We start from the raw sequence: 12,712 nt of genomic DNA on the forward strand, positions 1-12,712 counted from the left end.
GGATTTAGCAATGAAATCCCAATAAAGTTAAAAAAAAAAAAAAAAAGAATAGAAAGGACAGAGAATGGACTCTTGAGCATGGTCACGACAGCCATACATCTATCTGCAAGGCCAGTCAGTATGTACAGAAAGGGAGAAGAAACGGAAGGGGAAAGAAAGACCAAGCAAAGTGCTATGCAGTCCTTCAGAAGCGTAACTGACGGCATCAGAGGAAGAGGCTTAGCTAAGAAGCTGGCAGAACAGAAAGGGACCAAATACAAAATTATACTGGAGTAAGACACATGGTCAAGGACATCTAGCTATCAGTCTGGAGTGTGTCCAAATTTGTATTTGTGAGATTGTTTACTTTTGGCAAGGGGGAGAGGAAGGTGGAGAACAGCTGTCTTAATTGTAAATGTTTGTTTAAAAATAATACAACATACCAGGTTAAAAGATACATTTATACTTGCTACAAACCTCTTGATGGATTTCCTTAAGTCCCTCCAATGATTTTTCATTGAAATAATATGTTATAGATCTGTAAAGGTATACAAAATCTTTAAGACTGGTTTCCTAATCATGCTATAAATAATTTTTCTTCCATGACTCCATTGTACTTTCAAACAGAAAAACAATCATTTGATTTCCAAAGTATGCTCAACAGAAATATGCAATATTTAATTTTAAATATTTCAGCAAACATAATAACGTAAGTTCTTTCTTTATCATGTAGCAAACTCATTCTTAAAGGGCTACAGAAAATTAGTGTCACTTACTAATAACATTATAATCAGTAATACACCAATAACCTTTCTCAGGTCAGTTGTATTTTTGGACTCCAACATTTCTGTGATTTTTCCATCAATTTCAAGTATTTCCTACTAATAAAAATGCTGCATCTTTTTCTCTAACTTTTCAACCTACTTGAAAAGGGAACTCTTAAGATGAACACAAATTCTTTTGATAGACACTGCTGGCAAATACAATTCCTATTTGTCAACAATTAAAGCCATAAAAATCAGCGCACACTTTCAATATCTATTATTTGAATTTATCTCAGTATATTTAGTTTGTACAAACAATGACAACATTAAATTCGTTAGATGTCACCACTTTAGATATTTTTGTATGACTGCATCAGAATGTTCTCAGAAGTAAAATAAAAATAAAAAAGGTTAATCGGAGAGTAATTATCCAACTTTTAGAATGAAAATGACCCAGAATGTCTGTCTGTTTTTTTAAAATATATTTCTTCAGCGTACTTGTATCTATGACTCCTACAGAACTGTATTTATTTTCAGTGAAGTTTACACTCTGGAGTCTTATTTTCCACTGCCTTGATCTTAAACAGCTGCTCATCCCAATTTAAGTCACGCTAGTATAAAATTCTACTGCTAACATAACTTCCAAATTCTAGTTTTTGCAATAAAGATTTTCAACCATTTTTCACATGTGATTCTTGTGAAAAAAAGAAAAAGTAAATGTATCATTGCTTTAATCACAACATTAAAGCAAAGACATCTCCAAATAATTTTGTCAATTATTCTGGCTACATCACCTATATGTAGTATGTGTGCATGTACACACACATACACCCATATATATATATCTGGACCAGCATTCAGCAGCAACAATTAAATCAGTCCAACTCAACAAACTGCTTTAGGAGGTATTTAACACTGAAGACGAAAGACTGTCCCCTCACCATGAAGACAGAATATTTATGGGGAAAGGGGGTTTAATCTATATTTAAGTGATAACTGAACTCTCCAAGTAAGGTAGCAAATGATCTCACTTTCCTGATGATGAATTTAGACTTAGGTTTATAACATCACCAAATAAAATGTGAAGGCTTGGCATGACTGATCAAAACAAACAAAAATTCAATGGAAAAGACGTTCAGTAAGATGGAGATTTCCATAATTATACTCAGGAAGCTTTCAATAGACCAGACATGAAAGGAAAATTTATAGCCAAGATAATCTTGCATTTATACCTCTTATTCTCTTCTGCTAGTTTACACAGTGCATGGGTGATCTCAGCACAGGCAAGAATTGCTCCATGGCGTGTGTGCAGATCTGTGCCCACTGATAAAGGTAGAAGTCTTGGCAAAACTGAAAGAGATTAATTTTTTTTTTTTTTTTTTTTTTTTTTTAAACAAAGCATACTGACAGATCACAGTTCTAAATTTAATCATGACTGCCTAGAAACAACATGGGAAAACCATTTCTGGAAAGTCAGGTCAATATATCCTGGCCATTATATGAAAACCAAGTTTTAAAAATATAAGTAAATTCTGACAAAGCATACTAAACCACACCAAGAAATTTTGTACTCACAACTACCTCCCTGTTCACAGTAAATAAAATAACATACTTGCTATTAGGCATTGGGTTGGCTGAGCAGCAAGGGACATGAGGCTTGTACTTCCATGGAATTTTACTTCCATGTGAACTGCCACCTTCCTAATCCTCTATAGGGAGCCTAGGTAAGATCTGTAATTACAGATTCACCTGGGTGTCAGCTGCTGTCTTTCAGTCATATTAAAAAGCAGCTAGTACATCCTCAGAATCTTGAGTGGGCCGAGCAAAGGATCCTGAATTCATGCTCAGAAACATTTGATTACACACAGAACAGTCAAAAAGGAATTATTCTGAAGATGTCAGACTGGACAAGACAAAACAGATCCCCCCCACCCTTTATGACATCAAAGCCATATCAACAAAGCAAAAGCTAGGAATTTGAGGGCTAGCTGCCTGAATTGTTGCAACAGAACTACACCCGTTTATTCATCTCGGAACTGGTAGGGTTCAGTGTAACTGGATACCTAAATTCCAGTCCCCAGATAAAAAAAGATCTGGCAGTATTTTATAATTTTTGCATAAAATCTGAAAACTGGTAAACCTATTAGTGTCACTACATTGTATTAAGTTGCAGGGGAAATCTTAATTTTTATTAAGTCATGGTGCATGTTTAGATCTTCTTAATACCTTTTTGCTACATAACCTAGAACGCTTGATATGGCACAGCTATGCAGAACTTATTTGTTACCTACCCACATTTGCCATGTATTCAGGAGCCCGTGGAGTAAGGTTGTACAGAGCTTTGGTTGAAAGTTCTCGAATAACACTGAAGATGTAAAAAAGCATTTTTGGATTTTTTTGGGTTAGCAACTTAGTAGAAGTAATGTATTAAAAAAATAATGTCAGGAAGAGACTCAGGTCCCTGACCAAAATAAAGACCCCAGCAATATTAAAAATTACAGTATTCTTTGTCCATCCTATGCTTCCCCCCCTCAAAAAAAGCCAACAAAACAAAACAGTGGACCAAACAGACAGCCTACAGCTAGCTTTTAGCTATATGAATAGAACTTATTGCTGAAAGAGACAAAGAAAAACATAAGTGTGGATGGTAGAACCTGAGGGCTCATTCTATGCATTGGCAGGGACACTACAGTAAACTATTATTATTTCTCAAGATGCAAACTATTATCAGCACTGATATAATCTCATTTGTGTTATATGTACACATTTTAATCTTCATGAACACTGAATATGACTAAGCACCATCTCTATGCATGAAATCTACTTTAATTATGATAATTGTATGGTGATGGTGTTTACCCCTCACATATACTATATACCATATAAATGTGTTTTATTAATCTATTAACAGATTGAGGTCATGACAAAAAGACAAAATTCATAAACATGTTTTAAGTGACAATATGGTAGGGAGGTATAGGTGGCATCAGCTACTACTTGTCCAGGTTCCTTCAGTCAAATGCTATTGCAAACTCTAGTGTAAGTAAAATTTACAAAAATTACATAAGAAAACACGATATGCAGAACAGTCAATTTCTGGATTTTAATAATCAGTCTTTATGAACTTACCTATCCCAGTGGTTAATCTTCATGTTAAGTAAATGATCAATCATTGGCTGTGTATACTCAGGGAAGCCAGCAATATACACACTGAAAAAGAAATGTCCATAAAGAGAGAGTACAGAATCAACATCTGTGCACATTTTAACACAAGCTACTCCAAGGATTTAAATCCTCTAGTTTCAAAGCGATGAAAAAAAAATTACTTAAACATGCCTTCTCCTAAATGAGATGCAGCTGAATAAAATAATAAATAGGAAATATTTTACAATCATAGAAAAAAATTTAAATCACTTTTGTAAAACTTTCAGATTCTTTATAAAAACTACTATACATACAAAAAGCTTGACAGCAACAAAAAGCACAAATAAACATTCAATTCCCATTGTTACATTCTAGAAAATCTAGATGTGTATATTAACTTACACAATTATTTCAGATTGGAGAAACATACTAATGATGTAATCCACAGTACACAGTAAAATTAAGTTATAGAAATGTACTACATCTTCAAAAATACAATGGTCCAAAATTGAGTGTTTTCAATTTGTCCTTTTAAAAAAAAAAAAAAAAAAAAAAATTTTTAAAAAAGTCAATCATGCACAAAAAGTCGATTCTGACAAAAAATGTTAAAGCTGCAAAGTCAAGGCCTAAGATGTAAGGGAACACCAGAATTAATTACCTAGGTAGCCTGCATAATAACCTAACTTTTCAGCCACACTTGCTTTCCAATCTTCAGAAGCATCAACAATTGAAAGCTAAGGTCAACAGAAGTTAAGTGAAATGTCTTTTCAGTACATCTGATGTATGTTAAATAATCTCAGAAAGCTAAACAATCAGTAGAATGTGTTTGTGTCAAAACGGCATGCACAAAGGGACGAAATTAAGGACACAAGGATTACCTTAATTTCACCTTTTCATATCTTTTGAGTGATTAACGTGGCAACCATAATAGAGTTCCATTAATGTATGTGTGTGTAATTAGAAGCAAAACAAAGACAAAAACCAAATAATGTTGCATGTTACCATACTGATATCTATGTAATACATCAGAATAGTAGGAATCCTTAAATCCACAGCACAGACCTCAGTCACTTGAGCCAATACAGGATACAGAAGTACTATCTACCACTGCTATGAGCCCTAGAGGGGGATTAGACAGTTGGTTTAACTGGTTGTTGATGCCAGCAGAGAAATAATAATATAATTCATTACTCTCTAATTCCTTTCCCTGTTCTGGAAGAATATACAATAATAGACACACTTCCCCTGCCATATTTGAGTTCTTCTCTCTTCTTCATAGTTTCTTTCTGGGTCCTAGTTTTAGCACTCACCATTCTTTCCAAATATTTTAATCTAACTTGCTTGCCCAGCTCATCAAAGTTGATCTCTTGGGCCATGTCTGTAGCCCAACTCCACTTTCAGTTTTAGTTTATAACTATCTTTAACTACAGTCCTCATCTTTTGTACCCTACTGAATATTTAATGCACGTAGCCTTGGATACAAGTCTAGCCTTCCTGATAATGTTGCTGGTAAGATTTTTGTATCCCACTCTACTTGGATTAAGAAGCTTCTTCCATAACTTTGCTTTTACCAAGCCCAGAACTCCTGGGATCACATAATCTCTTTACTCCCAATTCATACAAAATGGGTTTCCTCTATCTATCATCCTCAGAAACAGATTATGATATTTGATCTGAATCCTCCAAAGAACATCAGCAAAAACTTTCAAAAGGGCACCCAGCGTGAAAAACTTGCATAGAAATATTTAGATTTGAAAGGATATAAGCAACTATTTATACACACACATACATATCGTAAAAAATATATATGATACTGCCTCTCCGCAAGAATATATCATCAGTTATTAACCAAAACCAAATTCAGCTGTAGAAATCGACACACCTTTTTCGGGCTTTTATTGCTCACAGGAATCTAGTAGCACCAACCTTCACACCTGCACAGCTTCCTTTCACATAGCAGCATTATGCTGGCATACAAAGTGTCCCAGAATTGACTTATCTGGGTGGGGGAAGGACAGCTAAAGATTCTAGATCCGGAATATGAACCTCAAGCAGCTTTTTTCAGCTACATAAACGATTACACCACCTTAAGGCATACCAATCAGAAAGGTCCATTCTTCCTACCACATCATAATGATACATGTTTTCTGTGCAGCCAAATATATGCTTAGGTATTTTTCCTTTGATGTTACTCAGACAAAAATAAGGAAATAATTAAGTATTGACCCAAATAATTACATCATGCTTGAAGAGCAAAGTGGTGAAGATTTTTAAAAGTAATATAATGAATGAGATGACAAATACTTTACAAAGAAGAGTTTGATTAATAACACTGAACATGGTTTCAAGGAATCATGCTATTAACTGTATAACATTATGTTTGAAGAATTTACAAATTTATTCTTTCTGTTGCACAATTTAAAGAAAGGCACAAGAGTGGAAGAAAGAAATCAACAGCAAAAATACTTTCACTTAGATAAGTAACACTCCCACAAAAACCCTGGAAATCACAATGAAAGGAGTAATAAATGAGCATTCGGAAAAAAAAAAATCAACAATTCAGCTCTCAAAAAGTAAGGAGAACATAATTAGTCTTCAAGCCCAAATTATAAGAGAGAAAAAATAAAAACTGCCTTGTCAATTTTGACTAGTTCTAATTTTCTACTAATACAAAAAAACAGAGTTTCAAAAAATAACCTTGACGCTATACAGATGTAGAGCAGCACTGAATACTAAGCCACTGCATTTCCCCATCTCAGCTTAGTAGGCGGGAGCTCTGGGAAAGAGTGTAGGAGGAGGGTGTGGACCCCAGAAGGAACAACAGTAGGTAAAAGGTGACGATATGTACAGACTGAAATGATTATGCACAAAAGGGACAATATGCAGGGGGACAGATTAATTAAAAAAAAAAAAAAAAAAGGAGAGGATAGAGGGTTCCAGCACAATTATCTTAAAAACCTGCTCAATGGAAGTCACAAAGCTGGCAACAGAGCATAAACCATCGTATACCTGTTTGCTATTTCTGCTTGCCAAGAATATAATCTCTTCAAGCCTTTCTAACCTGTTGGCTTCTGAGCAACATGCAACTCCATAGGGCAATTTATCTGACCCATCTTAAAATGGTCTGAATCACCTTCTGTAGGTGCCTGTCTCTGCATTGGCTATGGAGAGAGGCTAGACACTTAGGCTAGACTGTCTGTCTTGGACAACTAAAGCTAGAACCCAACCCTCAGTCTTTTTCATCTTCTCATGAGGAAGTGCAATCTTATGTTCATTTTAGTCATCCTGTGCACCCAGCTTGCCTCTAAATTTCCCTGATTTCAGCTTTATTTTATTTTCAGATAGCTGACCAGAACGGAACACAATATTCCAAAACAAGCCACTGATTTATAACAGCACCACACCAGTTTCGGTATTTCCCACTACATTCTTTGCAGACTCTATACTGCAGTGATCAGTCTGGTTTTTTCAAACACTACTGCATACTGTGGTTAGATTTTCACTGAGCTACCTAAGAAAAATATAAGCACTCAAGTTAAAGGTCTATGCACAGACCACAAATTCAACAACTTGTGCAAAGTATTTTTTTAAATGGGTATTAGTTTATTTTTTTACCCACATCAGAGTATCTGCTGCCAAAACAGCGTCTCCTTTTACTATAACTCTTCAAAATCCCGTAGTCTTCTCTAATCTTGACCAGCTTAGACAGTTTTGTGACACCTGCAAATACTGCCTCTTGGCTGCTTCCTCCACATACAACAAGGAAATCATAGTCACATTTTCATCATGTCTTACGCATAATAAGCAGTTTGATGCAGAAATAAGAAACATCAAATTTTAATTTATTCAAAACCAACAGTAATAAACATAATGTTCAGTAAGGTGAAACAATCAGACAAATATTTCCTTATGTAAAAGAGGTCCCTCATGTTTAGGAAAACTAATGCTTGGAAACTTACCTTATAGTCAGATAACAGTTAACTCTGTTACCGACAGCAAAATAATCAGCTGCAGTTAGAATGTCTATGCCATGTGGAAAAGTGCCCTACAAACATCAGAGGGGAGAGGGGGAAAAAAAGAAAATATTATTTTTAAAATGTAAAATATTTTCCAAATAGGCAATGTTATTGAAAACAAATCTCCTACTACTGTCCAAGCACTGAAAAAAAATACTATTTAATTTCTAATTTATAGTAAAATCACCTGTACTAAAGATATAAAGAATATCTGATATATAAACAGCAAAATATCTAGCTTCACTTATGAGTCAATGATAAACAGTCAAACTAAATAGCAGCAGGTAATAAACTATGCAATAGCTATTTTAACACCTTCAAGTCATATCCAAATATGTATTTGGTGAATGTATGACTATTTATGTACACAAAAAATGATTTCTCTAAGAGAACGTTTAGATAAATGTAAACATGTTTTCAGTTTATGTGAAGGAACAAGTATCTGCTGCTAGTTTTATGAAGTATAAAATTAGAGGTTTAGGCACCAAAAAACGTATCACACGTAGAATACATGAGAGTTCAATTACTTCTATTTCTTTCTACTTACACATGTATTTTATGTCGTATTTATTAATGAACTGAAAAAAATCAGGGTTACTTTCTTTTTAAAAAGAACACTAGTTCCCAGCAAAGCTTGAAACACTGAATCCCACAGAAGTATCACCCTTCCGATATCACTGCTCAAAACATTCTGGTTTTAGAATTATCTTTCTAAATATGCAATTGCCACCTAAAAAATTGCCTTTTTATACAAGCAATATAATTCAGATACTCAGAATTTTGATTGGCTATGACTGATTTAACATAGTATTACACAGCACGGCTGTGTTTTGGAACGGAGGAGGCAGCATAGCCTTCACAAGCCATAATTAAATACAAATGGAAAACAGCCAACTAAAAGACACTACGCTCACTTACAAAAGGGACAATCATATGATATTTAAGCAATAAGGCTATGTGGAAGTACAGGTTCTGGATATGATACAGTTTTGTTTGTTTACAGCTCACTCATCCCTGACACATTAGGATACAGCCATGCAAAAATAGTAGAAAAGATCTCTAGATCTAAGCCTGAATAATTGAAGAAGTGTATACTGCAAGTAGTGAGAAGTTGTCAGCCACTGTGGAGGTCTGATGCTGGGAAGCATAATGCCAACAGTCCAACAAAACAAGGCCTGGAATCTGACTGAACCAAGGACAGACAAAATATGTATGGCTTAGCCAAGAGACTACCTGCAAGCCCTAATAATGGTGAAATGAATGTACTCTTCAAAAGCCTAATGAAACACTGATTAGGGAGAAAAACGCGCACATGAGAAATACCTCAGTATGATTTAGAGCCAAACAAGACGACATACAATTAAATATGTAAGAATGCATACTGTACATAAGGAAAATCGCAGCTAAACAATTTCAATTCCAGCTCCTAGTTGGAGCTTGCTATTTATTACTTGGCTGTAAGTGTGCCAATTTGATGCCATCTCACCAAAGGTGATGGTGCCGCAGTGCATGTCAGTGAGACAGCAAAATTCCTGAAACCAAGTTCAAGAGTACAGAGGTCATGGCCAATGGGAGAGACAGACTTCAGAGGAAAAACTAACAGTTTCTATTCTGTCAAAACACTTAAAACTTACTTTTCCAATATAAAAGTTTGTCTTATTAGGAGTATGTGCATTTCTCGCGATTTATGCTTAGATAATATTCTTCAAATGTTTCAAAGTTTTCATTTACATGAAGTGTAAGTTACAATGGCTTCTTTTTCTGAGGCCATAAAAGCAAGCTCTCAGATTCAGGACATGTTCAATTGCAAAGGTGAAGCAGGCAGGAACCAGGAAGTAAGCAAGGTCAACTTTTTTCTCCACCTATTTTGTATCAGCATTGTTACTTCAGAGAGAGAATATGTTTTAGCTCCTTCCAATTCAGGGGTGTCTTTCAACATATTACATCCAGGTAAAGAACTACAGAGGGTGTATCCACTGATTAAGTAACCATTTTCCTAGGCAGTAAGGAATGGCTCAGTAAAACTTCTGAACTTCTAGAGGAACCAACTGGAGACTGATAGCACTCTTCATGCCATGAAAACTTACTATTTCACTGCAAACTCCTCCTTAACATGCTGACTTAGGAGCTAAAATTGTTGTGCGTTCTACCAACGCTGACAAATTTGAATCCTGCATCAAAACAGAATCAATAAGCAAACTTCTGGCTGTAAACTAACTTAGACTGTACCCCTCTGACTAAGAAATAAAGAACTCCACAAGACTTTTGCTACATGGCAGCGTTTCTAAGCCTGCAGCACCCAGGAGCCCTATCTCACCTGGAACTGAAGTCACAGTAGGGTGTTTACTTCATTCAGTACCTCATGAAGTGGGATCAGGCCAAGTTGCTGTGTGATGACTAACCTCTCCAGGGCAGTAACTATAGCGCCAGCAAAAAATCACGCTGGCTTCTACTTATCACAGACCTAGTTGGGTCAGGTCACCAAAACTGCCTACCCTCTTCCACCTAGTCTTCTTGCACCCTTTCTCTGCGATTAACCTAGTTCTATCTAGAAATACACAAACCAGTTACGGACACATTGCTTAATACCTGTAGCTCTAAAGGAATAATATCCTCGCTCATAACACAGAGATCTTCAGGAATGATATCAAGGAAAGCCAGACAGCATTTTAACAAAGATCCCTTAAAGAACAGCTTATTGATAACAAAATTTGCTTTAACCATGCTCACATGCCCTGTTCTGTCACAAGAACCACTGAACCATTGTGTGTGTCCCTTTTTTTTTTCCTCCGCGTTGTATATTCAGCTTTATTAGTTCCTGATGAGAAACCAGGAAACTTTGAAATCCAAGTCTTTACCCTATTTACTTCTCCTCCAAGGTTGCAAATCAAAGTTGTTTGAGCATTTTAACTACTTAAATGTTGCCAAGTTACATAGGAACCTACCACAACACTTTTTTCAAAGCACTTAGGTACCTCCAAAAGTAACAGATACCTAGCTGGTAGCACTATGGTACAACAGGCAAAACCAAATATTGACTTGAAGACTCTTAACCCTAGTTCATTGTTGTATCACCAACCACAGCAAAGACTGTGCAGCACACTTCAGCTGTTCCACTTCTATTGAAAACTAGAAAGTCAATGAAACAAAAGAATAACCAAAATTGCGCTTTTCCTGCTTTAAGAGCCTTGCAGTTTGCAAGGTGTATAATGGCCATCATAAATGCTGATTTTGCTTTTCAGAATGACTTAAAATTACCAGAAAGCTCATTTTCTTCCAAAACTAGAATAAAACTCACATCTCAGAAAAACATTCCACAAGAACCTGCTTGCTGATAACAAAAAAATAATTATTTTGTGACATCCTTCTACTCAATTTCTCTGAAGCCACAGCATCTAATTTTGATTTTAGGTAATATACATTTACAGTAACCTCCAAGGCACTAACGAATGAAGATTCAGGAGAAGTTACCATACCTGTCTCCCAACATTCTCCTGAAAGGCAGCCTAAGGAACAAAGAACAAACATACCAAAACGAGTCAGGTTTGCTTTTTGATAAACACCAGATGATGAATTCAAAACACACAACAATATAAATGACCCATGGCTTTTCTTTTTTAAATAAAGTAAGCTTTGTCAGTAGAACAAGCCCGCAGGGCTTTTTTGTTTCTGCGTGTCTGTGTTCTGGTGTTCTTAAAGCTGTATGTTGCATGACAGCAGTTTAAGAACTCGAGTTTATTAAACTAGTCACACCCACAAGAGTGCTTCTGAGTAGCGACACGAGGCTTCGTACTGGGATTGAAAGTCAATACCTGTAGACAACAGAAATTGAGACAGCTCCTTTTGTCCGAGTACTTCAACATAATTTGCTACTAGTAGGCAAAGTTTGATTCTTTGTCAATGAAAACTTCAGACAACAAATACTGAGAATGCAATACTTATTTGAAAGACACACATCTGAAAGCATGCTGAAACACTGAAATTACAAAACCTGAAGACAAAATTCATGTATGTTTCTTGTGCTTTGCATTAAACAAACTCAAAATCTTGTAAAATGCAATGAATACAACCATAAGGTTAATTTCTCTATTTGTATGGTATACAGAATAAAAGTTACTTAACTCCGTACTCGAATTCTCTCCCTCTCTCAAAAAAGCCAATTATTTTTTGTTCCTTAAAAGGATATGCAATTGTAAGTACTAATAAAAACTTCTGTAAATTTTAACTCTTTTCAGAGAGGAGAGATTGTCATTACCTAGACACTTCTCTGAGGGAATGTCACTATCTACAAACACAAATCTCCAGTGATGGACAGCACTCGTCACCTCACAGTTAACTGATGTTTAACATATGGGGTGAAGTCCCAATCTTTACTGAAAATGCCACAAGAACTTTGACAGACAGAGCTTCTGTATTTCCTACATAAATACAGTACGCATGTGGTAATCCACCTGTAAAAACAAAATGTTAAGTTAGCTTACCAAGGTTATCATACTCTACATATAGAGCAAGCACTCACAGGACACAGGTGAAGCAAGCCCTAATGAAGCCAGAGTCTCTTAGTGCATTTCTGAGGTTATGTCTGTTTAGGATAATGACTGCAGTTCCTGTAGACTTGCCCAGGCTAGTTCAGCTCCGGCTCACGGTGTATCCATTGCAGGACACATAGCACAGGCTGACTCTAAACCGCTTACCCACCACCTTGGTGGGTTTTGGAGCCCACCTTAACCTGCTCGCAGTTGCAGCCACGCTGCCAGCAGTGGCCCCGAGCTAACCGGTTTAGGATTGCCTCGGGTAGAACTGCATGGG

At 36.0% G+C, this 12,712-nt stretch overlaps 1 protein-coding gene across 1 annotated transcript in view; it reads right to left on the minus strand.

Annotated features, from left to right (window-relative positions):
* The window catches only part of TBCD (tubulin folding cofactor D), a 133,719-nt gene that overhangs the window by 50,104 nt on the left and 70,903 nt on the right, over positions 1-12,712 (minus strand). The window contains exons 16-21 of the mRNA XM_075719382.1: positions 11,380-11,409; positions 7,847-7,932; positions 3,873-3,953; positions 3,035-3,108; positions 1,976-2,093; positions 457-517 (exon numbers count right to left, since the gene is read on the minus strand). Coding sequence (XP_075575497.1) covers positions 457-517; positions 1,976-2,093; positions 3,035-3,108; positions 3,873-3,953; positions 7,847-7,932; positions 11,380-11,409 — 450 coding nt within the window. The remainder of the gene's footprint in view (positions 1-456; positions 518-1,975; positions 2,094-3,034; positions 3,109-3,872; positions 3,954-7,846; positions 7,933-11,379; positions 11,410-12,712) is intronic.

Source organism: Pelecanus crispus, chromosome 12 (genome assembly GCF_030463565.1).
Source record: "Pelecanus crispus isolate bPelCri1 chromosome 12, bPelCri1.pri, whole genome shotgun sequence".
Classification (NCBI taxonomy): domain Eukaryota; kingdom Metazoa; phylum Chordata; class Aves; order Pelecaniformes; family Pelecanidae; genus Pelecanus; species Pelecanus crispus.